General features: G+C 43.1%; 1 protein-coding gene across 2 annotated transcripts in view; it reads right to left on the bottom strand.

Moving 5' to 3' along the window:
- DCLK3 (doublecortin like kinase 3) overlaps positions 1–26,135 on the bottom strand; it is a 55,456-nt gene that overhangs the window by 1,391 nt on the left and 27,930 nt on the right. The window contains exons 3-5 of one of the 2 annotated variants that reach the window (XR_012157454.2): positions 25,894–26,026; positions 24,805–24,972; positions 21,638–24,027 (exon numbers count right to left, since the gene is read on the bottom strand). Coding sequence is in view for 1 of the 2 variants with exons in the window: in XM_073333011.2 (XP_073189112.2) it covers positions 23,831–24,027; positions 24,805–24,972; positions 25,894–26,026 (498 nt within the window). In the remaining variant the exon portion in view is untranslated. Of the gene's footprint in view, positions 1–20,652; positions 24,028–24,804; positions 24,973–25,893; positions 26,027–26,135 lie in introns of those variants that run through there. The other variant, XM_073333011.2, reaches the window with a different exon arrangement.

The raw sequence follows: 26,135 nt of genomic DNA, 5'->3' as shown, positions 1-26,135 counted from the left end.
GAAATTATTGGTGTTCCAGAATCTTTAGGTTTTCCAGAGTAACATTGTCATTCATCAGATTTCAGCACTTACCATCTTAAAGATTAACCAATTTATTTAAGCATAAGCTTTCGTGAGCTACAGCTGACTTCATTGGATGCATACTGTGGAAAGTGTATATAAAAAGATCTTCCGCACTTTCCACAGTATGCATCCGATGAAGTGAGCTGTAGCTCACGAAAGCTTATGCTCAAATAAATTGGTTAGTCTCTAAGGTGCCACAAGTCCTCCTTTTCTTTTTGCGAATACAGACTAACACAGCTGTTACTCTGAAACCCATCTTAAAGATAACACAGGAGAAGTGGCTTGTTTGTTTAATCTCATATGATAGAGTTATGCTCCTTCATAAGTCATCAAGTTTCAGGAATTCTTATTGGTTTCTGCGCAGTGAAGCAGCTTTCTGTGGTGTAACTCCCGAGGTGCACACACTGCCAAGCCACTTAGTGCGCAGAAACTGCGCAGTTGCAGCGCTGTAAAAAAACCACCCCGACGAGAGGCGTACGGCTTTCTGCGCCGGGGCTTCAGCGCCACGGTGCCAGTGTAGACACCCTGGTCGATTACAGTGCTGTGATTGGCCTCCAGAAGGTGTCCCACAATGCCTGTTCTCACCTCTCTGGTCATCAGTTTGAACTCTATTGCTCTGCCCTCAGGTAACCAACCATGAACCCCACCCCTTAGATTCCTTGGGAATTTTGAAAGTCCCCTTCCTGTTTGCTCGGTGACGCATGCAGTGGTCTCAGCGCATCTTTCCAGGTGGCCATGCCTGTTCCACGCACCAGGCGATCCCCCTCTTGGAGCAATGTCAAGCTGCTGGACCTCATCAGCATTTGGGGAGAGGAGGCTGTCCAGTCCCAGCTGCGCCTCAGCCATAGAACTGATGATACCTATGGACTGATTTCACGGTGCATGACAGAAAGGGGCTGTGACCAGGACACACTGCAGTGCAGGGTTAAAGTGAAGGGGCTGCAGAATGCCTACCACAAGGCAGGAGAGGCAAACTGCCACTCCGGTGCTGCACACACGAGCTGCCGGTTCTACAAAGAGCTGGATGCGATACTCAGTGGCGACCCCACCTCCACTGTGGAGGCCACTGTGGATACTTCGGTGGCTCACATGCCAGTCGAGAATGGACTGAGCCAGGAGGAGGAAATCTTGGACAAGGATGTGGAGGGAGAGGGGGACCCAGAGGCAGAGGACAACTTGGAGACCAGAGATGCATGCAGCCAGGAGCTCCTCTCTGCCCCGGAGGAGCCTAGCTAGTCACAGCTGTCAGAACTTGGCGAAGCGCAAACAGGAGAGGAGGCCCCTGGTAAGTGGCTTTGATTTTGGGAATCACTGAAGCGAGTTGTTGGGGGCAGGAGGGTTGCAGAAAGCAGGCAGAGGATGATGCACGTACCACCATATGCCTACTTTGAGTGGCAGAACAGAGTGTTGATTGACTCCCTCACTTCACGGGAATCTGCCTCAGAGATCTCCACAAAACTCTCATGGAGATACTGAGCAATCTGCTGCCACAGGTTCTTTGGCAGAGCTGCTTTGTTTCTTGCCCCATTAAGGGTAACTTTCCCACGCCACTCTGCCGTCACTGGGATGGGCGGAGGGGAAGACCAATGCTGCACACAGACGAGCCGCATAAGGGCCAGGGCAGAAGCTGCAGTCTTGGAGAAGACCCTTCCTCGAGTCCCTGCTCACCCTCAGCAGCAAGATATCTTCCATAACGAACACAGCCTGTGGAAAATGTGGAGACAGGAATGATTATAAGACCCCACCCTACAGTGCTGGTTCTCCCCAAAAGCAACGTCCCCAGCGTAGAGTTCGGTCCTGGAACTCTGATTTCCCCTGCCCCTGCAGTTACTCACCATTTTGGGGGTCTTGTGGCTCATGTGTGTTTGCCTGGGGTCAGCCAGTTAATGACAGGTATGTGAATAGTGACTGTGTTTTAAATCAGTGGTCTGTGTGTAGCAAACAATACTGCTTCTGTAAAATGTTGCGTTTTGGCTTCACAGAGATGACCTTGGGAGCCCAGCCTCCCTCTTTGTTATCGCCGGCTGAATGGCTGCGTAGAATTAGAAAGTGTCTAAGAAGAACTAAGGAGGACTCTCTCAGTGAGATTATGATGCACTCCGTAGCCGAAAAACAAGAATCGAGGGAGAGGCGTGACAGAGAGAAGAGGGACCGAAAGGAGAACGCGGCACGCCAGAATGAAGCCACGGAGCGGCTCTTAAAGGTTATGGCACGCCAAGCGGACATGCTCCAGGTGCTACTAGCACTGCAAACCGAGCACCCATCCCTCTGCGGTCTGGCCCTACTGAAGTACAGTACCCACTGCATTGTACTCCAAAGGACAAGGTTGCATATGATACACAATTCTTTAGCCGTCCCGGGACCCCACCTTCTCCTGGGACCCTCCCTTCCCCCATCCCCCACAGTGCTGATGTGTTTTTTTGTTTTCTCTCTCCTCCGGTTGTTGTTTTTTAATAAAAGAATTGTGTTGGTTTGCAAGAAATCTTTATTCCATTAATTGAAAGCAAACAGAGCCCTGCAAAGCAACAGGCAATTTTCTTACACCTTCATAGTGCATCCTCTTTGCCAGTCACAATCACCTCCTAGCATTACAAGCACTGCGCTCCTGAGCATAGCAACAAATAATAGTGGCTTTCAGATTGCTGCCTCAAGGCATCCCTGATCCTTATGGCCCCATACTGCACCCCACTAATAGCCCTGGTCTCTGGCTGTTCAAATTCAGCCTCCAGGCACTGCACCTCAGCGGTCCAGCCCTGAGTGAAGCTTTCACCCTTCCCTTCATAAATATGGAGTGTACAGCACGTGGCTATAAGCATAGGAATATTGTCATCGGCCAGGTCCAGTCTCCCATAGAGGCAGTGCCAGCAGGCCTTTAAATGGTCAAAAGCACACTCAAAAGTCATTCTGCACTTGCTCAGCCTGTTCATAGAATATCAGGGTTGGAAAGGACCTCAGGAGGTCATGTAGTCCAGCCTGCTGCTCAAAGCAGGACCAGATCCTTGAATGGCTCCCTTCAAGGATTGAACTCACAACCCTCAGTTTAGCAGGCCAATGCACAAACCACTGAGCTATCCTTCCCCCACATTGCTGAACCACTCCTTCCTGCTGTCAAGGTTCCCTGTGTATGGCTTCATAAGCCAAGGCATTAAGGGGTAGGCAAGGTCTCCCAGGATGATAATGGGCATTTCAACTTCCCCTATGGTGATCTTCTGGTCCGTGAAGAAAGTCCCTGCTTGCAGCTTCCTGAACAGGCCAGTGTTCCGAAAGATTCATGCGTCATGCACCTTTCAGGACCAGCCTGCGTTAATGTCCATGAAATGCCCACGGTGATCCACAAGCTCCTGGAGAAATACCCCTTCTGATTAATGTACTCGGTGGCTAGGTGGTCTGGTGCCAGAATCAGAATACGCGTGCGATCTGTTGCCCCTTCGCAGTTAGGGAAGCCCATTTGTGCAAAGCCATTCACAATGTCACGCACGTTGCCCAGAGTTAGTCTTTCGGAGGAGGATGCAATTAACAGTCCTGCACGCTTCCATCAACATGCATCCAGTGGTTGACTTTCCCACTCCGAACTGGTTAGCGACTGATCGGTAGCAGTCTGAAGTAGCTAACTCCCACAGTGCAATCGCCACGTGCTTCTCCAGCGACAGGACAGCTCTTATTCTCGTGTCCTTGCACCACAGGGCTGGGGTGAGCTCATCACACAGTCCCATGAATGTGGCTTTCCTCATCCAAAAATTCTGCAGCCACTGCTCACCATCCCAGATGTGCATGATGATGTGATCCCACCACTCAGTGCTTGTTTCCCGAGCCCACAAGCAGCGTTCCACTGTGGTCAGCACCTCCGTGAATGACAAGCTATCTCGGGTCGTAGCTACTACACATGGCAAGATCAATGTCGAACTCCTCTTGCCTTTGTAGTTTAAGGAATAACTCCACTGCCCCTTATGACGTGTTAGTCAGAGCGAGCAGCATACTGGTCAACAGTGTGGGATCCATTCCTGCAGACCAAAGAGGCAGAATGCACAGTACATAAACTGTTGAAAGATGACGCCAAATGCAGATGGAAGCACAGGGATTGTTGGGATGAGAAACAGTGCATCACGGGGCATTGGGACAGGACCCATGATGTCCCGCGACCCCCTCTGCCTTCCCACAACTCTTAGTGGCGGAAGAGATGCTCTGTGGGATAGCTACCCAGAGTGCACTGCTCCAAATACCTCTACAAGTGCTGCAAGTATGAACACGCTATTGTGCAGGCAGCTGACAGTGTAAACACACAACAGAGGTTTCCCTTCAGCGCTCTCCGAGTGGCGATGTAACTGCTGGCGATGTAACTCTGCCAGTGTAGCCATACCCTGAGTCACAGCTATATTGCAGCACTGCCTACAGGACCTATGTTGGGCTAGGTATTGTATAAACCCATTAAAGTCAATGGTCCCCTGCCCCCAAAGAGCTCACATCTAAAATCCCAATCCTGCAACCAGATCTACACCCACAGAACCCTCTGGAATCCCACTGAAGACCTCCTGTGGATCTAATTGCAGGATCGGGCCTAACAGACAAAAACAAAGGGGAGGGGAGAAAGAAGGGTTAAAACATTCCAAGCCAGTCACCAGCGTGATGACTGATAGATGCACATCTTATTTACCACATTCTTAAAGAAATCTTAAATACAATTTTTTACTCCAAACTTTCTTTTTAAGTTTACATATTTACCCTTATCCCCACTCAATGTTTTATTTAACCCTGGCCTTATACAGTGTTAAAGTTTTAAAACACTGTATATTTAACTCTTTTTCCTCCTTCTTTCAGTGACAATCAATCTTTACCTGCTTTAAAGTATTTTTCATTTATTTTAACCTTGGGAACCATAGTTCGGCTGCAATGTTACTTCCCTTTTTCACTCTTTTCCCCCAGAGGCCAGCTCTTCCCATTCTCCACCTGATCAGTGTTAGTGTTAACACGCACCCTTCACTTTGCAACAGGGATCATTCCATTGATGGCATCAACATCCTGCACCTACCTGCTTCTCCCAGCATAGCAGGGAGGAAGAACTCCCTGGAGCTCCTGTTGCACCTATCTGGGAAATTGAGGGAAGGTGTGCCAGTCTCTGCTCCCTCCTGGTTTCTAGGGAGTGCAGCAGGTGAAAGAAGCTTGGAATACTCAGTTGCTACCCTGCCTTTGAGCTTCTCTTTTACTCCTCTCAAGGGGAAGGAGCATTTAAAGTTCATTGTGGGAGGAGGAAGTTATCATCATTCATTGTGGACATTACCGTAGTGGTTAGAGATACTAACTGAGACTGGGCCTCTGCAGTGCTAGCATTGTACATACACGCTGTCCCTGCCACAACGTTCATCATCTCAATGGACCAGCCAGACTAAGGGTGGGAAGGAAAACAGAAGCACAGAGAATTGACTTAACTAGGGTCACACAGCAGGTCTGTAGCAGAGCCAGGAATAGAACTGCAGTCTCTTTCTTCTACAGTGCTATCTTAGCTACTAGACCACACTACTCCTCTGAGGCCCTATGCTTCCTGCTCACTGTGACCAGGGACTCGTGCCTTCCTCTTCATTTGCAATTATTTGTGTGCTGCACTCAGGCTTCAGCCAGTGTTTCACAGTCATCCGTCTCCCTTGGATACAATAAATAAAGAACTTGGTCCTGTAGGGTCTATCTGTGTGTTCTTAAGCTATCTGCTGCAGAAATACATTAAATAATTCAAAGTGAGCTAAGGGAGACATCCTTATGGGAAATCATTTATCTAAGTATATGACTGTTTAATGGAAATCTTAACAGGGAAAAATGTCTATAAAAAAAAGAATATGTCTCTAACAGAAAACTCCCACTGGCTCTGCCTGGTAGACTGATAAGCAAAGAAAACGAAAACTGTGCCGTGTTTAATATAAAACACAACTTTGGGATATTTCCTAGAAATTGAATGAGTCTGAAGGGGAATCCCAATCGCTGTATGAAAGGCTGCTCCACTGAGTGGTGTGATCACGGTCGGAGAGGAAGACCTGGAAAAAAAATTCAAACAGAAGTCCTGTGGGGAGCCAGAAATCTCCCAGGAACCTGGTCCACCCTGTCCTTTAAACCCTTTTCCATCTCGGAAGCCAGAAAACTCACTCCTCCGCAGGCTCAGGGCCTCTTTTAGCTGGTAAGTTACCCTCAATGGAGCAAATCCAGAAACATAATCATTAAAGAGAAAAATCCAGAAACAACCATTAAAGAGAAAAAAGCCCACACAGAGATAATTTGGGAGCAAATTACCTACATTTAATTTCCTCAGAGATCCAAGAAACAATCACAGATCACTGGGACCAGCACATGCAGACTGACAATACAATATAACCCTAGGTGAGCAGCATAGGGTCGTATGATGCTTTGGTATGTAATGCTGGATTCACAGATTGGTAGAAACATAACATCAGAGGTCAAATAGCCCCTTTAATTCTCCTTCTCTCTTCCTCATCTCCATTCTCATTTTCTTCCCTTAGGGCTTGTATCCTCTGTAAATGGAATAACTGGCAGGATGTGCAATCATAAGCATAATATATTATGTGGATGTGTGATAAACACATGTATCACATACCAGTGCAGTTTATCACATGCCTATCCAGTTTATCACCTGGCTATCACCTTTATGTAAATACATTGCAATCTTTTAGCTAAGAGGAACATAATGTTAAGGTTCCAGAGAGAGGATCTTTTTCATTTATAACATTAACACTTGCTGAAAGAGCCTTAAATTGAAGAAATGATGTTTACTGGTGGTATGGGCTGACCCTTTGAATTATATGGATCTTTGACAGATCAGACATCAAGTTTCAGCCACAGTTATCAAGCGGGACTGAATCTGGGCATTTTCGCCTCAAAAGCCTCCACCATTTGAGCTAAAGGATAATGCCTTCACATATGAATTAAATTGCAGGCTGCATAGTTGCTGGGACCAGCCACTAGAGGAACATACACCTATACAGTGTATATTATATTCACATTCATGTCAGTATCTCGTTGCAATCTCATGTTTTCATTTCCAAAAACACTTCAAAAGCCCAATTTTACACAATGCAATTAAAAAGATAAACACATTCCATTTCAATGGTTACATCACTATTATTCCAACAGATGTTTTTTCCAGCTGTCAACCACAATAGAGCCTGTCTTACAAATTTTACCAGGTAGATGCAAAATGAGGGAGACCCTAAAGCAGGGGTAGGCAACCTATGGCACACATGCCAAAGGCAGCACGCGAGCTGATTTTCAGTGGAACTCACACTGCCTGGGTCCTGGCCACCAGTCCGGGGGGCTCTGCATTTTAATTTAATTTTAAATGAAGTTTCTTAAACATTTTAAAAACCTTATTTACTTTACATACAACAATCGTTTAGTTCTATATTATAGACTTATAGAAAGAGACCTTCTAAAAACATTAAAATGTAGTACTGGCAAGCGAAACCTTACATTAGAGTGAATAAATGAAGACTCGGCACACCACTTCTGAAAGGTTGCCGACCCCTGCCCTAAAACTATCTATCTCATTTTAAAGTTCTTCTGAGAAGTTGATTGGTTTGTTTAGAAATCCTGTGTGCGTCATTTATATGAGTATAAGAAATTAGTCATCTCTAAAGTGATATGTGTTTTAAAAACATGATACTATTACTTGTCTTTTTGTTGACATAAATTATATTAATATCACAATATATAAGCAGTAATTTTCTTTTATGCTACCATGGCTTTCCTAATAGCAGTCCTTCCTAAACATATTCTTTCATTATGTCATGTTTTCAAGATGCACTTGGCAATGTGAAACTTGTCAGATTGAATGTACAGCCCTATCTATTTTTAATGGCATGTTTACAGGTTCTAGCATGAAAAAACAGTTTACCTGTAGCAACAGAATGGATATCATATGCTGCTCACTTTCAGTATGAATTTTCAAATCATAAACATGCCTTGCAATTTTCAGTACTTATGTCTCTGGAGAAGAAATTAGTAGTCTTCAGTTTGTAAGATGTCATTTACTATGTTTGTATACCTGCAAGCAATCGGAGTCCAATCTGACTGGCATCTAGGTGCTATCATAGTATTAACACTGAATAAATAATAATGTTCATTTTTTTAAAAGACCTGACAACCAATTTCCCTGACTTTTTCCTGCACTATTAGACTAGGAGCTAGGGACCAGGCTTCAACTCCCAGCTCTAGCACAGACTTGCTTTGGAATTTGGGCAAGTCACTTAATCTCTCTATGCCTCATTTTCCCAGTCTCTAGCATTAGAATTATCACACTTATTCACCTAAGAAAAGCACTCCTCAGATAACATTGCCATAAAAGCACTAATACCAGAGAGCATTATTCCCCAATACAGATGCCTCAAGCCGCTTTTTAGAATGCCCCATGCTGCTTCACAGTGTGACGTAGGATAGGAGCGGCACAAAGAAAAGATCCATTCAGGTCAGACAATAAGCTTCAACCTGGAAATTACATCCACCTTAACTCTGGTGATGTAACAGGAAACATATTTGGGCACAAATGTCAATCCTGTTGCGCGGCTGATTCCATAATGCCCTGGAAAACTCCCATAATCCCCTGGTGCTTGCTTACCCATCTGAGGAAGTAACCAGGACACCTGATTGCAGTGTAGCTGTAGCCATGTCAGGCTCAGGATATTAGAGACAAGGTGGATGAGGTAATCCATGGTCCAATAAAAGATTGTCATTTGTAATACTGTAGTGTACAGAGTTCAGCCGACCATGGATCTCCACATCTCCCCAGATGGCCACCAGTGCCTGCATATTGTTAAGAGCTGTGGCAAAGCACAACACTACATACTCTGAGTGCTATCTACTGGCCCTTTAGCTATTAACTAATGATTTACATCTATAGAGAGCTCTCAGCCTCAAGCCAGCTGATAGTACACTTGTATGATGGCATTCTTCTGTGATACATAAATGTAAGCATCTATTTTTTTCTTATAATGTAGGCCCAAATGACCAGTACAGAATCTCTGGGCCTTCACTTTCAGACAGTGCACCCTCTCGCCATCCCTTTCCCTTGGTAACAGCTCTCTCTAGCTCTCCTTGCTACAGGCAAGTGTAAAAGTATAATTAGCCAGGCCAAAAAAGAATGTGAAGACCAACTAGTAAAAGACACAAAAACTAACAGCAAACAAAAAAAAAAAATTAAATCATCAGAAGCCAGACAACCAGTGCGGCCACTAGATGATCAAGGTGCTAAAGGAGCATTCAAGGCAGAGAAGATCATTGCTACTCCTGGGGGAATTCTGCACCGAAAATTAAAAATTCTGCACACTATTGTAAAATTCTGCAAAATTCTGCATATTTTATTAGTCAAAATAACACAATATAATCATGCCAGTGTCAATTATATTGGTAATTTATTGTCAACAAGTATGACTGTAACAATACAGAGAATAAAAAAGATTCAGGAAATGTTTTTTGACAAATAGGTTCCTTACTAGGCATATTAATATAGAACTTTGAGTAATAATTTATTTAAACTACAATACAGAAATGTATTTCCTCCACTCCTCAGAAGCAGTGCAAACGCTTGGGGGAGTCAGGGTAACGGAGAAGCTGAGGGAGAGGGAAGCAATTACTAGGAAGAAGCATGGGAGTGAACCTGGAGGGTTAGTGGGGAAAGTATGAAACAGATTTTTTTGGGGGGAAGGGATTGTTAGGGAGTTGGGGAGCCTCACCCATGCAGACCCTGGCTGATCCCTAGCCTCTTTCATTCAGTCAGTCACATCTGCCCCGTCCCCATGTGTGCCTGAACATCCATTCTCCATTCAACCAAGCACATCTGTACATGTTGCCATGTGGCCTTGCACCTCCACTCTCCCCTGTCCCTCATGTGCCCCTGTATCCTCACTCAGCCAGGCATAGCAGCCCCTGTCTCCATGTATCTGTGCACCCTCCTCCCCCATCCCTATGTATCCCTACACCCCCATTCTCCCCATGTGGCCCTGCACCCCTATTCCCATTCAGCCCCTGGCTCAATACTATCACCCCACTAGCTCCTGTGCCCCCATCCCAATCTGTTCCCCCCACTAGCCCTTCTGAACCCCAGCCTGTGTGACCCCCCCCCAGCAGCCCTGTGTGCCCCACTCTGTTTATCCCCTGCCCCTCCCATAGCCTGTACCTCCTCACCTGTCCCTGCAGACATGGGGCTGTGAGAAAAATAACCTCTCCCTCTCCGCTGTTGGCTGCTCCAGGCCATGATGCCACTGCCCTCTCTTCTGACACAACCTGGTGGGCGAAAAGTGTAATTACACTTCCCTTTGCCTCCCCATCAGAAGCAATTATGCTGGAGGGAGAGGCCGAGCGAATCTGTGAGGACCATTAATGCTGTGCTTGTGCACGTGCAGAATTCCCACAGGAATACACTGTGGAGAAGCTAAATGAATTCTCTGCATCAGTCTTCACTGCTGAAGATGTAAAGGAGATTCCCACACCTGAGCCGTTCTTTTTATGTGACAAATCTGAGGAACTGTCCCAGACTGAGTGTCAAGGTTCCTTCCCCTCTCTGAACTCTAGGTAGGGTACAGATGTAGGGACCTGCATGAAAGACCTCCAAAGCTTATTCTGACCAGCTTAGGTTAAAAACTTCCTCAAGGTACAAACTTTGCCTTGTCCTTGAACCCTATGCTGCCACCACCAAGCATGTTAAACAAAAGAACAGGGAAAGAGCCCACTTGGAGACGTCTTCCCCCAAATATCCCCCCAAGCCCTACACCCCCTTTCCTGGGGAAGGCTTGATAAAAATCCTCACCAATTTGCATAGGTGAACACAGACCCAAACCCTTGGATCTTAAGAACAATGAAAAAGAAATCAGGTTTTTAAAAGAAGCATTTAAATTAAAGAAAAAGTAAAAGAATTGCCTCTGTAAAATCAGGGTGGTAAATACCTTACAGGGTAATCAGATTCAAAACACAGAGAATCCCTCTAGGCAAAACCTTAAGTTACAAAAAACACAAAAACAGGAATATACATTCCATTCAGCACAGCTTACTTACCAGCCATTTAAACAAAAGAAAATCTAATGCATTTCTAGCTAGATAGCTTACTAACTTTTTACAGGAGTTCTGAAGAGCATTCCTGATCTGGTCCCGGCAAAAGCATCACACAGAGAGACAGACCCTTTGTTTCTCCCCCCGGCGCCCCCACCCCTGCCCTCCAGCTTTTAAAGTATCTTGTATCCTCATTCGTCATTTTGGTCAGGTGCCAGTGAGGTTATCTTAGCTTCTTAATCTTTTACAGGTGAAGGGGTTTTGCCTCTGGCCAGGAGGGATTTTATAGTTCTGTATACAGAAAGGTGGTTACCCTTCCCTTTATATTTATGACACTGAGGTTTTGGAACAAACTGATAAATTAAGCAGTAATAAGTCTCCAGGACCAGATGGCATTCACCCAATAATACTGAAGGAACTCCAATATGAAACTGCAGAACTACTTAACTGTGGCATGTAACCTATTGCTTACATCGTCCTCTGTACCAGATGACTGCAGGATAGCGAATATAACACCAATTTTTTAAAAAAGCTCCAGAGAAGATCCTGGCAATTACAGGCCCTTAACTCTAACATCAGTACCAGGCAAATTGGTTGAAACTATAGTAAAGAACAGAACTATCAGACATATAGACGAACACGATATGTTGGAGAAGAGTCAACATGACTTTTGTAAAGGGAAATCCTCACAGACCTATTATAATTCTTTGAGGGTGTCATCAAGCATGTGGACAAGGGTGATCCAGTTGGTATAATGTATTTGGACTTTCAGAAAGTCTTTGACAAGGTCCAACACCAAAGGCTCTTAAACAAAGTAAGCAGTCATGGAAGAGGAGGGAAGGTCCTCTCATTGATCAGTATATGGTTAAAACATAGGAAACAAAGTGTAGGAATAAATGGTCTGTTTTCACCATGGAAAGCAGTAAATAGCAGGGTCCCCCCAAGGATATGAACCAGGACCAGTGCTGTTCAATATATTCATAAATGACATGGAAAAGGGGATAAATACGAGGTGACCCAGTTTGTAGCTGATAATAAAGTATTAAGATAGTTAAGACTAGAGCAGACTGTGAAGAGTTACAAAGGAATTTCATAACACTGGGTGACCAGGCAACAAAATGGCAATTGAAATTCAATGTTGATAAATGCAAAGTAATGCATATTGGGAAGCATAATCCAAACTATACATACAAAATGATGGGTTCTAAATTAGCTCTTACTACTCAAGAAAGAGATCTTGGCGGCATCGTGAATAGTTCTCTGAAAACATTTGCTCAGTGTGCAGCGGCAGTCAAAAAAGCTAACAGACTGTTCTGAACCATTAAGAAAGGGACAGATAATAAGACAGAAAATATTGTAATGCCACTATATAAATCATGTGTGTGCCCACACCTTGAATATTACATGCAGTTCTGGTCACCCCATCTCTATAAAGATAAACTAGAACTGGAAAAGGCACAGAGAAGGGCAACAAAAATGAATAGGGGCATGGAACAGCTTCCATAAGAGAGATTAAAAGACTAGGACTGTTCATCTTAGAGAAGAGATGACTAAGGGGAGATATGATAGAGGACTATAAAATCATGAATGGTGAGGAGAAAGGGAGTAAGTGTTATTTAGCCCTTCACATAACACAAGAATCTGGGTCACCCATTCAAATTAATAGGCAGCAGGTTTAAAACAAACATAAGGAAGTACTTGAGTGATCCATCCTATCGTCCAGTCCCAGCTTCTGGCGGTCAGAGATTGCGGAACACCCAGAACATGAGGTTGCATCGAAGGTTCCTCTAAGGTGCGTGCCTGTGCGGCCATGCAGAAGGCCACCAAGAACTGTGCACTTAATGAGCAGAGCCACGCAGGTGTTCACACTGCACTCAGGGGTGTGGCCACAGGTGGGCCTGGAAGATGAGGTGAGGTGAGGAATAGGGAGGAGGTGGGTGCAGTGGGGTGAGGTGGGGATGTTGATGGGGGAGCTTGGAGCATGCAGGGCTGCGGCAACTCCCCCAGCCCCAGGGCTGTAGCAGGGTGAGATGCCTCTCCCTCCCAACCCTGGAGCTGCTGTGGGGAGAGACACCTCTTCTCCAACCCCAGCCCCAGAGCTGCTGTGGAAGGGAGGGATGCTTTTCCCCCTGGCCCCAGCCCCAGAGCTGCTGCAGTGGGAAGAGATGCTCTCCCCCAGCCCAGGTGCTGCTACAGGGAGAGAGGGCTGAGGGGAGTTCTCTATCCTCACCGCAGCCCTAGGGCAGCCTGCACCCCAAACCCTTCATCCCTGGCCCCACCCCAGAGCCCGCACCCCCAGCCGGGGCCCTCACCCCCTGCAGACCAACCCTGACACCACTCCCACACTCCAAATTCCTCAGCCCCACCCCCACCACACATCACCTTCATATTGGTTCACATAACAAAATTAATTTTGCACATGGATGGGAAAAATTAGAGGGAACATTGGTTACATCCCTGACCATTTTGGTTTAAACCACTGATGGGCCTATCCTCCAGAAAGTTATTTAATCCTTTTTTGAATCCAATTATACTTTTGGTTTTCATAACATCCCATGGCAATGAGTTCCATGGGTTGACTGTACATTGTGTGAAGCACTTCCTTTTGTTTGTTTCAAAACTTTGCCACCTCACCGTGTACCCCTCTTTCCAGACATTTTTGAATATGTTGAACACCACTGGTTGCAGTACAGATCCTTGGCATGCAAACTCCTCAGCTGACCTAAAAGATGCCATCCTAAATGTTTAAGGAGCGTCATTGCATAAAACTAGGGTCAGCTATATAGCGGTGTGACCATTAAAAAAATAATTAGAAATCTCAGATTCATTCTCCTGCCTTCAGTGGTTTTGTGTGTAGAGCTTTGTTCACCATTTCCTGCATCCCTTCTAAAGTTCAGCATGGTATCTGGACGCAAGGTTCAGCACATTTTTGTTTAACAACCTTCCCACCCCTTTTCCATAAACTTGTGTTTTTTTGTCTTTTTAAGGGGTTGTTATTACATTTTAGTATCCTTGAGTATTGCCTGAGAGAGTTATGAAGCCATTTAAAATTAAATTCCAATGAAATCCTTACTTGGTTGAATCATTATTCAGACTTATTTACATGGTGGAGAGGTTTCAGCTTTATTTCTTTCTTTAGGACTCCCTCCAACCCCCAATTCTGTTGTCCGGGAGTGATGACCCAGATGGGAGAACATTAGGGTTGCTATGGTACATACTCAAAACCACTTTTCCACAGACACATGTAGAAATAACTGGGGAACAAACACTGGAAAGTTACACACAAGGAAACACATTTTTTATTTTACTCATTAAAGATTCGTTCGCCTCCTTTACAGCATTGATTTACTTCAAGAAAATAAAGACATCTTGGAAAAAGTAAAGAGTTTCTTTGCATTTTCATCCCCTGTGCTTGCCTGTCTTCATGTTCTCCTTTTCTTTTGTTTAGCTGTTACTTCACAAGGGCCACCATTTTAAAAATAGGTGTAAGGTGCACACCAACAGAGTTACTGCATATTTGGTGAGTTTCTATATGTGCAACATGCATGCATGTGTTTTTGCAGGCTACCACTGGTTCTGTGTTTGAAAGTTGGCCCACAATGTATCCTACACTTATGAGTATGTAGACATTAGCATATCCTATTTGGTTCTGCTTCCAATATTGGCCAATATCAGATGATAGGGAAGACAATAAACAAAAACAACGAACCTGGCCAGTTCAGTGCCGTACATAAAGTGGGTGCAAGGGTGGATTTTATCTAAGCCCAGCAGGTGATAAACTTATGCTCTGTAGTTAAAGTTGTCAACATCTCAACCCCTATATCTACAAACGTTTACGGTCACAAAATTATACCTTCCTTTTAACAATTCAGTAACAGAATTTGCTTGGTAATGGGCTGCTGTAATGAATTCCACAGACTGCTGATCCACTCTGTAATTACAAGTCTCTCTAGAAAAACTGTCTTCATTACTGAAACCTTTGAGATTAAATATTTTTCAGAAAGTTTTGTGCTGAAATCTTTCCAGAGACAGGCCTTCTGAAGGGACACCAACAATCGTATTCTAAGAGGCATCATTGCCTCACAGCAATAATAAAAGGACCATCTTTCATTTAAGACATGACACTCCTCCAGCAATCAAACCTAGCATCCAATAAACCTTATTCAGTACAGCTATCCACAAAGGACTTAGGAAATAGTTTGTAATAGATCCTAAACGTTTCTCCCAATCAATATAGTCCGGTTGAATTTTTCCATTGGGCAGATATTCCCACTACTTTACTGCAGAAGCCCTTTTTTTTCTAAATTAAGCTGCACTGATCTAATTTAGTACTTAGAGATAACCTTAATGCTCCAGAAATTAGTTCTTTACTTACATCCCTATTTATCACAATCAGCCCCGACGGCAGCACACAATGTCCTTTTTTTCCTGTTCTGAACCATTTCCTTTTTAATGATTAACACTAACTTTCTGCACTACCCAAGCAGTTTCTGAAGTGCGAGTGCAGGTTTTATTTGCATGTAAATAAAATCTCTGTTTTGGAATGCAAGGCTGACACAATGAACCAGTAGACAGAATGTTACACAGAATCACCTCTTCCCATCCCAACGAATAGCATCTGGTTGTGACCACTTTAAAAGCCTACTTCAGTAAAATATTGCCAGACTGGGACTTTATTAGCAACGCAGGAAACATCACTATATTCAGCTGTTAAGATCAAAGCATTAAGCCACAGTTGTAATTAGCCCTCTGTAGACACCACTAAAATGCAATACTGCACTGTTATAAATTAGAGTGATTGCTATAAAAAGGCCACTGTTTGATAACAGATACCACACAGCTATTCCTAGTTGAATAGTAGGGAAGCTGTGGTATCGCAGGTATCATGTTACAGTAAATGTGGACACATGCTGATTTTAAATGGCAACCACTTTATCACAGGCATTCACTGGCTATAGGGAAAGCCTTCGACTTCTGTAACTTCTTAATATACCATCAATATATTATATACATTTCTATTTATGCTGTTTCAGGTACAGGAGTACTGATGCTGAAGACCTGTAGGAAAACAGTACTTTTCAATGTCAGAATTGAAATATACATGAACGGCTGAAAAAATGAGTCCTTTTAGAATCATAGAATATCAGGGTTGGAAGGGACCTCAGGAGGTCATCTAGTCCAACCCCCTGCTCAAAAGCAGGACCAATCCCCAATTAAATCATCCCAGCCAGGGCTTTGTCAAGCCTGACCTTAAAAACTTCTAAGGAAGGAGATTCCACCACCTCCCTAGGCAACGCATTCCAGCGTTTCACCACCCTCCTAGTGAAAAAGTTTTTCCTAATATCCAACCTAAACCTCCCCCACTGCAACTTGAGACCATTACTCCTTGTCCTGTCCTCTTCCACCACTGAGAATAGTCTAGAACCATCCTCTCTGGAACCACCTCTCAGATAGAGGAGATGGTATGATGGGATAACATGGTTTTGGTAATTAAATATTCATGGTAAATAGGCCCAATGGCCTGTGATGGGTTTTTAGATGGGGTAAGATCCAAGTTACCCGGGAAAGAATTTTCTGTAGTATCTGGCTGATGAATCTTGCCCATATGCTCAGGGTTTAGCTGATCGCCATATTTGGGGTCGGGAAGGAATTTTCCTCCAGGGCAGATTGGAAGGCCCTGGAGGTTTTTCGCCTTCCTCTGTAGCATGGGGCACGGGTCACTTGCTGGAGGATTCTCTGCTCCTTGAGGTCTTCAAACTACAATTTGAGGACTTCAATAGCACAGATATAGGTGTGAGGTCTTTTTTAGGAGTGGTGGGTGAAATTCTGTGGCCTGCATTGTGCAGGAGGTCAGACTAGATGATCATAATGGTCCCTTCTGACCTAAATATCTATGAATCTATAGTTGAAAGCAGCTATCAAACCCCCCCTCATTCTTCTCTTCTGCAGACTAAACAATCCCAGTTCCCTCAGTCTCTCCTCATAAGTTATGTGTTCCAGACCCCTAATCATTTTTGTTGCCCTTCGCTGGACTCTTTCCAATTTATCCACATCCTTCTTGTAGTGTGGGGCCCAAAACTGGACACAATACTCCAGATGAGGCCTCACCAATGTTGAATAGAGGGGGACGATCACGTCCCTCGATCTGCTCGCTATGCCCCTACTTATACATCCCAAAATGCCATTGGCCTTCTTGGCAACAAGTGCACACTGCTGACTCATATCCAGCTTCTCGTCCACTGTCACCCCTAGGTCCTTTTCCGCAGAACTGCTGCCTAGCCATTCGGTCCCTAGTCTGTAGCTGTGCATTGGGTTCTTCCGTCCTAAGTGCAGGACCCTGCACTTATCCTTACTGAAGCTCATCAGATTTCTTTTGGCCCAATCCTCCAATTTGTCTAGGTCCCTCTGTATCCTATCCCTGCCCTCCAGCGTATCTACCACTCCTCCCAGTTTAGTATCATCCGCAAATTTGCTGAGAGTGCAATCCACACCATCCTCCAGATCATTTATGAAGATATTGAACAAAACCGGCCCCAGGACCGACCCCTGGGGCACTCCACTTGACACCGGCTGCCAACTAGACATGGAGCCATTGATCACTACCCGTTGAGCCAGACAATCTAGCCAACTTTCTACCCACCTTATAGTGCATTCATCCAGCCAGTACTTCTTTAACTTGCTGACAAGAATACTGTGGGAGACCGTGTCAAAAGCTTTGCTAAAGTCAAGAAACAATACATCCACTGCTTTCCCTTCATCCACAGAACCAGTAATCTCATCATAGAAAGCGATTAGATTAGTCTGGCATGACCTTCCCTTGGTGAATCCATGCTGACTGTTCCTGATCACTTTCCTCTCATGTAAGTGCTTCAGGATTGATTCTTTGAGGACCTGCTCCATGATTTTTCCAGGGACTGAAGTGAGGCTGACTGGCCTGTAGTTCCCAGGATCCTCCTTCTTCCCTTTTTTAAAGATTGGCACTACATTAGCCTTTTTCCAGTCATCCGGGACTTCCCCCGTTCACCACGAGTTTTCAAAGATAATGGCCAATGGCTCTGCAATCACAGCCGCCAGTTCCTTTAGCACTCTCCTTTCCTTTAACAGTTCCTTTAACACTCTTTTGAAGAAGTAGTTTCTGTAATAATTGTCAATCTTACTTATAATTGCTTGTTTCCTGAAGCAAAGTAAATACATTTTTAAATAAATAAATTAGAATTTTAAGAAATGAATATATGACATTTCAGTGAATTGCTATGTACATGCGGTTTTAATGGAAATAGCTTCAGTTGTCATGCTTGCTTGCAGGAACAAAATGTTCAATGGACATGATTAGTTGTGGCACTGAAATAAGGACACTATTGGAACTAATTTATGCCCCTATACTGAAAATATGTACATATCTGCTTTGCTTTACTACTGTGAGTAGCCTCCATTGAAATCAATGAAGTGATTGTAGTTTGAAGTTAGGCATGTGTGTGTTTGTATGACCAGGGCCTTAGAATGGGTCTTTCCCAGTAAAAATGAAGACACACATTACACCTGGACAGTGCCAGCATCAGACTTTTTAAACATATGTTTCCAAAACTGATAAAAAAAATATTGTTAGAAAACCCATACACTTACAGCCAGCACTCGTAATATAGTAAATTAGAAAACGTGATATACAGTGTTCTCATGCTAAAGTTTATATCCCAATGTCAGTTGGAATAATGGTACAATTTCATCCTACCTGTAAATTGGTCTTATTATAGGACCAACAGTACTGATACAGATGCCAAAACATTGTAATAGCCCACACTCCTCTGAGAAGCCCATGACACAACCCTGTAGAATTCTACTGCTGGATTTGCATAGGACAGAAAATTGACACCAAAAGAAGTTTCAGGAGAAATCTAGGAGGCAAGAGAAAGGAAATCTAGGAAGGAAGGATGTACACTGGTGGATTCATGCCTTTGAGAAGATCAATTTACAGACAGAAAAAACTTGTCACATTCCCAGGCAGACTGCATCTACCAATCTGAATTCTGGACACTGGGGAAAGGCAAGCAGTAGGCAATTTTTCCTTCTCAGTGGAACCACCAGTCAGACCGGAGTTTGAGGGTGATTCTCCATAAGTCCTTACATTACCTTGCAACCAAGGCTACCTCAGTAGAGGGGTGGAAAACCTACCTCATAATGTCTGATGAAGGAGTATACCAAAGACCAGCTGGTGGCTTTCAAGGTTTCTGATTATGACTCTGTTCTGAGGCACCCATAAAGTAGCTATATAACAAATAGCACTCACATGAGGAAAGATAACCCAGTGGTGAAGGCATTAGCCTAGGATTTAGGAAAGCTAGGTTCAAGTCCCTGTTGTGCTGCAGACTTCCGGTGGGGCCTTGTACAAACCAGTTAGGATTAGATTTTAAAGTTATGTAGGTGCCTAACTCCCTTGATTTCAAGGAAGTTAGGTGCCTAAGCACGTTCCTGATAGGTTCCTATCTGCATCTTTAGTCTCTCTGGGCCTCAGTTACCCATCTGTAAATACAGATAACAATACTTCCCTACCTCAGAAGGTTGTTGTGAGGATAAATACATTAAAGATTGTGAGATAATGAGATAGTACAGTAATGGAGACATGTAAATATCTAAGGTAGATAAATGAGAGACTTAGGACCCAAGTAAGGCAATGCTATGTTTTTGTTCAGGTGGAAGTGGGACTTGCCCTTTGTGGACAAAAAGAGGAGGTTTTCTGGGGAAAACTTAATTAAGTAAGAATTTAATCAGCAAAGAGAATTGTACCAATGGAAAGAGTTGCAAGCTCACTGCGTCTATGAGTCATGGTAACTGCCACCAAAAGTAAAGTTTGGATTTAGCCTTCAACATTATAGCATATGAGGTGAGAAAAATGCAATATTAACCACATCAGCTTAAAGGAAAGAAACATACTTTTGCTTGTCACCCTCCTGAATTTGATAAAAGTATCTAGCAAACCCCATTACTAGAATTCTTCCCCACCCCCACCCCTTTTTCGGGAGATGCCATTGATTTCCACAGCATCTGGAATACAGAATCCTATTTCATCCTTAACTTTTCTTTTTAAAAGGGTCTTTCCTGGATTTTTCCTGTTCAGTATTCAGAATCATAAGGACACTGGTAATTAATTTTAATATTTATTCTAATAGAATAGTCTGGCAGTATGAGCAGATGAAGACAAGGAGGAAAGAGAAATTTCACTCTCTCAGGAGGATGAAGAGGAAAAGTGAGAACGAGATCTCAATGCGGGCTTTAGTCTTCTATTGCTTTTGGCTATTTTCCAGTGTGGTTTGGGGTTTGCTTGTTTTTTGTTTGGTTGGTTTAGGTTTTTTTGCTTTGCTTTGCTGAGGCAAAGAAACTGGCTCACGATGGGCCAAATCTAAGGGAAAGGTGACTCAATCTCAGGGAACCAAAGGAGCGAGAAGGGGTGATCAGAGGAGATTGCTGAATGGTGGGAGGGAAAGGTAAAAAAAAAAAAAAAAAAAAAGACATGCAAGTGGGGAAAAGCTCCCTCCAATGAACATATCCATATAGAAGAACATTTGGGTTCTATGCACCATAAAGACTGGGTCTGGATTGGAAGGTCTTGGAATAGGAAGGGGAATGCTTGAGAAGAGATAGTATTAGATGGGGGGAGGGTTGCAAGCCCTCAAGACTGAGGGGCTTTCACAGATTGCCTGCCTTTGCTAGCTTTCTTTGCTAGCTGAATCCTCCTCCACTTGTTAAATGTCAGCATGAGCAGGGGATCCTTGGTGGTACTGGGCAAGTGAAACACTCTGGCCCCCTGCAGAGTCATTGCTTCAAGCTCTTGGATTAGACCACTCTAGGCCTCTGAATCCACAGAACTGGCGATTGTAGAGCTGCAGAGACTGGGCCCTGGAAGCAGGGGAAGAAAAGAAAAGAAAAGAAAACAAAAAAAGAGAATAGCTAAAAGGGAAGGGAAAGGACAAGGTGAAATCCCCGAGGAGCACCAAAATGCTTCCTAAACATCTCAATTGAGGCAGACGATTGGAATCCATGGCCGAGCGTCTCCTTTGGTCCTGTGCAAGACCAATGGTAAAACTCTTCAGTGCTTCCTTCATAGTGTTGTGTATTAGCATTCCCTTCCATAACTGCATAGTCCAGAGCCAGGACTGAAGGAGACCTTGCAATGACATTAGGCAGTACAGGCTGTGTTTAGTCAGTCTGGTATCTAGAGAGCCAGAGAGAATGACAAGAACCTGTCCTTGTAGCAGCAGAAATAAGAATCTCTTTTATATTAATCACTAGTGCGTCCTGCCTCTTCAGTACCATAAAGCTGTTACACACAATTTCTTAAAGGTGATCAGACAACCCGGTAGTCTGAAATCCAGACTGGTAGATTCACTGCACCTAAAAAGGTCACTTCAAGCTTATTCTTATATTAAAATATCAAGTAAATTAAGAGAATTGCAATATTTGATATTGCAAGTTAAAAGTTGTGTTTTCCAATAGCTTCCTGTCAAAGAATTAATAAGTTTACAGAGGGAAAATTATTACTTACACACAATTACCACACAAGGCCTCCGGAATACCGGGGCTCTTTATGGGCCTGACTCAGGAAGGCACTTACACACATGCTTAAATCCATCCGTGTTCAGGAAAGCACTTGAGCCCATGCTTTACTTCTTTCCCAAAAAGAGATGCTTTCCTTAATCAGAGCCTAGACACAAATGTACAGCATATCAATTAAATATAATTACTGGCATAGTTTAAAGGTCTGAGAGTTCTGATTAGTAGTTGAATTCCACAGAAACCTTTAATTCAGTAAGTATTAAACATAAGCCAGTTCAACTTGATCGTAAGTACTGAAGGTGCAATTCTTCTCTCTGGCCACTTACCAGATCTCAACTCTGACATCTTGCTGCAGAATGCTTTGTTAGAATGGACACGTGATGCAACACCTTTCATTTTCCTGGCAGTCCCATCAGTTTAAACTTTCAGCTTAAAAAAATATTCTAGTCCTTATGGTTACTAAAATATCCTTCTGATTAATAAACAATACAACATTGTTTTACTGTATCTACAGACAAAAATAGTGAAACAATAGCTCCGAGGGTGTGCCCCCTTCATCTCAATGAGCTATTAACTCAAAGCTAATATTAATAAACATTTTAAATGTCAATATTGTTAACTGTGAGCTGTTGGACAATTTTACCAGAAACAGACAACAAATGTGCTTGTTGATTTTGGTTGGATAACAAATAACTCAGGAATACAAAAGATATATTAGGTCAGACTCACTCCATGGACCAGATTTTTCCTGACAGAATTTTTTTTTCCACTTTGTCCAGTCTTAAATAACTCATGAAATGAAGATTTTTCCACTTCCCTTGGGAGACATTCCCATAGAATAATAGCAACTATTTTCCTGAGTTTAGTTTTTATTTAATTTCATCCCATTATTCATACTTATAGACTAGCCGAGTAAAACACCAAGGAAGGGGGGCATAAGCCACCAGGGGAAGGTGGCAAGAGGAAGGAGGGCAGCAACAGACACCAGAAAAGTCAAAAGACAATTAAGCAGCCACCAAGTTGAGAGGAGGGAAATGATCAGGGAAGGGGCTAAGGAGAGTTTAAAAGAGTCCCACAACTTTTTCCCCTCTTTAAGCACATGAGAATACTGGAATCCACCAGCGTGGATCTGAGAGGAGAAATCTGATCTTGAAAAAATACTGAGTAACTGTTCTCCACACTCCACCTCATAAAAGAGAGCCAGAGTTCCCACAGAAATTGCTCATGTTCCTGGACTTTTTGTTCCCAGAGAAGGAAAAAAGAGACTCCTCAGCAGCATATAGCAAAATGTTACAACAGTCTTGCAAAGCTGCCATGAAAAATTACCAGCCATGACATCCTTCCTCTCTCTCAAGAGCCAATGTAGAAACATAGGAATTGCATACCATAACAGACCAATGGTCCACTACTTCTCTGTCTCTGAGAATGACCAAGGAAGGATGTTTCCTAATACCTAATACAATAAAATAGCTAATTGGGTAACTAATTTTGTAAGACTGCAAGGATTTTTATTCCCTTATACATACTTAGGTGTTCACACGATAAGACAAATCACAGAGGTTTGAGTTGACCTCATAATATAGCACCCCACTGCTGAAAGAAGAGGGGTTCAAATTTTTCTCTACCTGGATCAACTCACCACTATTTATACTGAATACAAGTAGCTTGCATCATATTTAATGTAACCTATAGCGAAAGGATATATTCCTTTATATTTTGTTTACTTATCATTTGTGTCACTAGCAGTAACTGGTATAAAGGCTCAGTCTAGAAGTTAAGTGCAGGGTGTGTACATACACATACATATTACCATAACAAGATGCCATAAACACAAAACTTTTGGCAGCTTCCATACAAAATGAGTACAGAAAACACTCTGTAATCATTACTGATGTTAACTGCAAAAGCAAATACTTTTAATCTATAAAAGAGAAACAGTTTGTAACATAAAGGCCCAGTTCAGTGTTTTAAAAAAAGGACACCTGTAGACCTATCCAGTGCCCACTGAAGTCAGTGGAAAGACTCAGTCACTTCAGTGGGAGCTGGACCAGGCCCTGGAAATCCAGTACTTCCCCAGATTCTCAAAATCTAAAAAAGGTCAAGTAACAATAACAACAAGCTATGGGCCCAATTCATTTAGGAAAGGAAAAAACAAAGAGGACTAAATTAACAAGAAAGGGTTTCATGTATTGTCATCTACAACTCCCTTCCTGCGCTGGCTCCGAAAGTGGCGCTCGATATTTATTGTCACTTCCCTCTGCAGGTTTCTGCTGTTGGTTTTTCCAGCTGTTCTGATCCAGGGATGCTGAAGAACTTGTTGAGCCGTGTAACGCTTTAGAGGATCTATCACCAATAGCCTGGTTATCAGATCTTTCGCTGCTATTTCATGCCAAAAAAAATAGGAGAAGGGGGAAAAAAGTACAGTGTGATTATGTGGATGGCCTGATGTCCAGTTACAACCAAATAAAACATTATCTTCATTTTCTTACTACTTTTGTCATAACAATATGTATGACTATCACTGAGTCAGTGCAGTGACTGGAATCAGAATTTAATGCCATGAGGTGACATATCCCTAATATGACTTTTGGCATCACCACTGTCCCCCAGGAGAAGCCAGGAGGGCAGAGACAAAGGGCAAATTTCCAAACTAGGGGATTTAATCTGCAAGGCACTAGAAGAGGACAAGCGACTGAGGGAGCTTCTGGCTGCTGGGTCTGGTTACTTGGTGCCGGGCCTGTAGAAGAACAGAGTTCTATGTGCATGCTTAAGACTAAAGGCACTGCTGAACAAAGGTTTTCAAAAGAGATACTGCAGACAGATAAAGTATTAAACTGGATAAGGAATCCCATTGACTTCAATGGGGCCATGGTGTCACCCTTGGACATTATCCTTGTGTGTCTTCTTGCACAGACCTTCAGACTCTAACATCACCAAATGCACTGCTTTGATGCCTTATTTGTGGACACATTTATAGCCAAACTGCAGAAAAACCCCTTGCTCTTCAGAAAGGGAAGTATATCCAATTTAAATGTATCAGATCTGATTTTCATACACACAGCTGTTGATATGAACTGAGGACTAAAGTCATGTTTTAAAAAATACTGCGACAGAGTCCGTAAGATCCTGAAGTAGGTTATAAGTAATGAATCTTACCACCCGAAATACTGTCCCAATACGGTGAAAGGAATTCATAATGACCCAGCTGTATGATTTGAAACAGTTCTTCCTGATCTCGCTCCTGACTTCGGAAAGGAGGGAAGCCACACAGCAGAATATAGAGTATCACACCAGTAGCCCACATATCTACTTCCAGTCCATAGCCTAGGGAAAAGAAAGGAAAATACCATTTTTCATACCACAGGTTAAATGCCTCTTAACAAAAATACCTTTTAGAGATGAAACTCATACTTGCAAGAAACTGCCGGCTTCATATTACATTCTTTAAGAAACACAGCTTTGCCCGCTGTTCAGAAAGCCAATTTACTGATCAAGAGTGGTGAACGGAAGAAGAAGTGACCAAGGCACCTCTTGATAAACTGTGTACTACACTACACTATCCTTTTATAATAATAGTCCTTCCATAGCATCTTTCCTCTTCAAACATTGTCAGTGTCACGAGTGTCATTTATAGCTTAAATGAAAAAATGCAGCATACATTTAAAAATACCCTTGTAAACTAGTTCTTTTTAGATTCACATTCCCTTCCACAAGCAGTAAACGGATCCCAAATTTCCTTTGTAATTCTGTATGATTAGAGATGCGTGAGTCTGCTCTACAAAAACAAGAACCATAAAAGGCACACTCATGCCCTGAGCAAAATTGAACCCCAAACCTTTTCCAGGTTTGAATCTATTTGGATAAGAAACTCATCAAATCTTCCTTCTCTCTCTTGATCTTCCAATATGTTGGGTTGTTGCTTAGTGTGACCATTCAGGTTCACTGCCTTCTCTTGCACTGATGGGACTGAAAGGTTGTAGGGGCTTCGACCATGGGGTAGAAGAAAACAGGAATCTTCAGTGAGTAACACCAAAACAATTCTTCTTTCTTTATATAATTTTAACAAACATAATCTATGCTAGTTTGACTCTTGTCAACTGAGAAGAATATACATTTTAGTATTAATACATTAATAATAGAAAGGTTAGTGAGGTTTCTTTAGTGACAAGCAATGCACAGAAATATTTTATGAATAGAAAAGGCAGAGTAATTGTTTGATTTTTTAAAAACAGATATTATATTCACCCTTCTCAGCAAGTATTTCAGGGGCAACATATGTTGGTGTTCCACACACAGTAAATATGGGTTTTGTAACCTTCTTTGCAAGGCCAAAATCTGCTAGTTTCAACGTAGTAGATTTATCTGCATTATGCTGAACCTGTACCAAAACAAAACCAAAACAGATCTTTAATCCAATGGCGTTTGAGGGACAGAAGCAAATGAACAGATTAAATTCAGAATGGGGATAAACAGAGAGGATAAAATCT

The sequence above is a fragment of the Lepidochelys kempii genome, chromosome 2 (assembly GCF_965140285.1).
Source record: "Lepidochelys kempii isolate rLepKem1 chromosome 2, rLepKem1.hap1, whole genome shotgun sequence".
NCBI lineage: Eukaryota > Metazoa > Chordata > Testudines > Cheloniidae > Lepidochelys > Lepidochelys kempii.
Note: the sequence above shows the minus strand (reverse complement) of the source record. Positions and strands in the feature narration are given on the sequence as shown.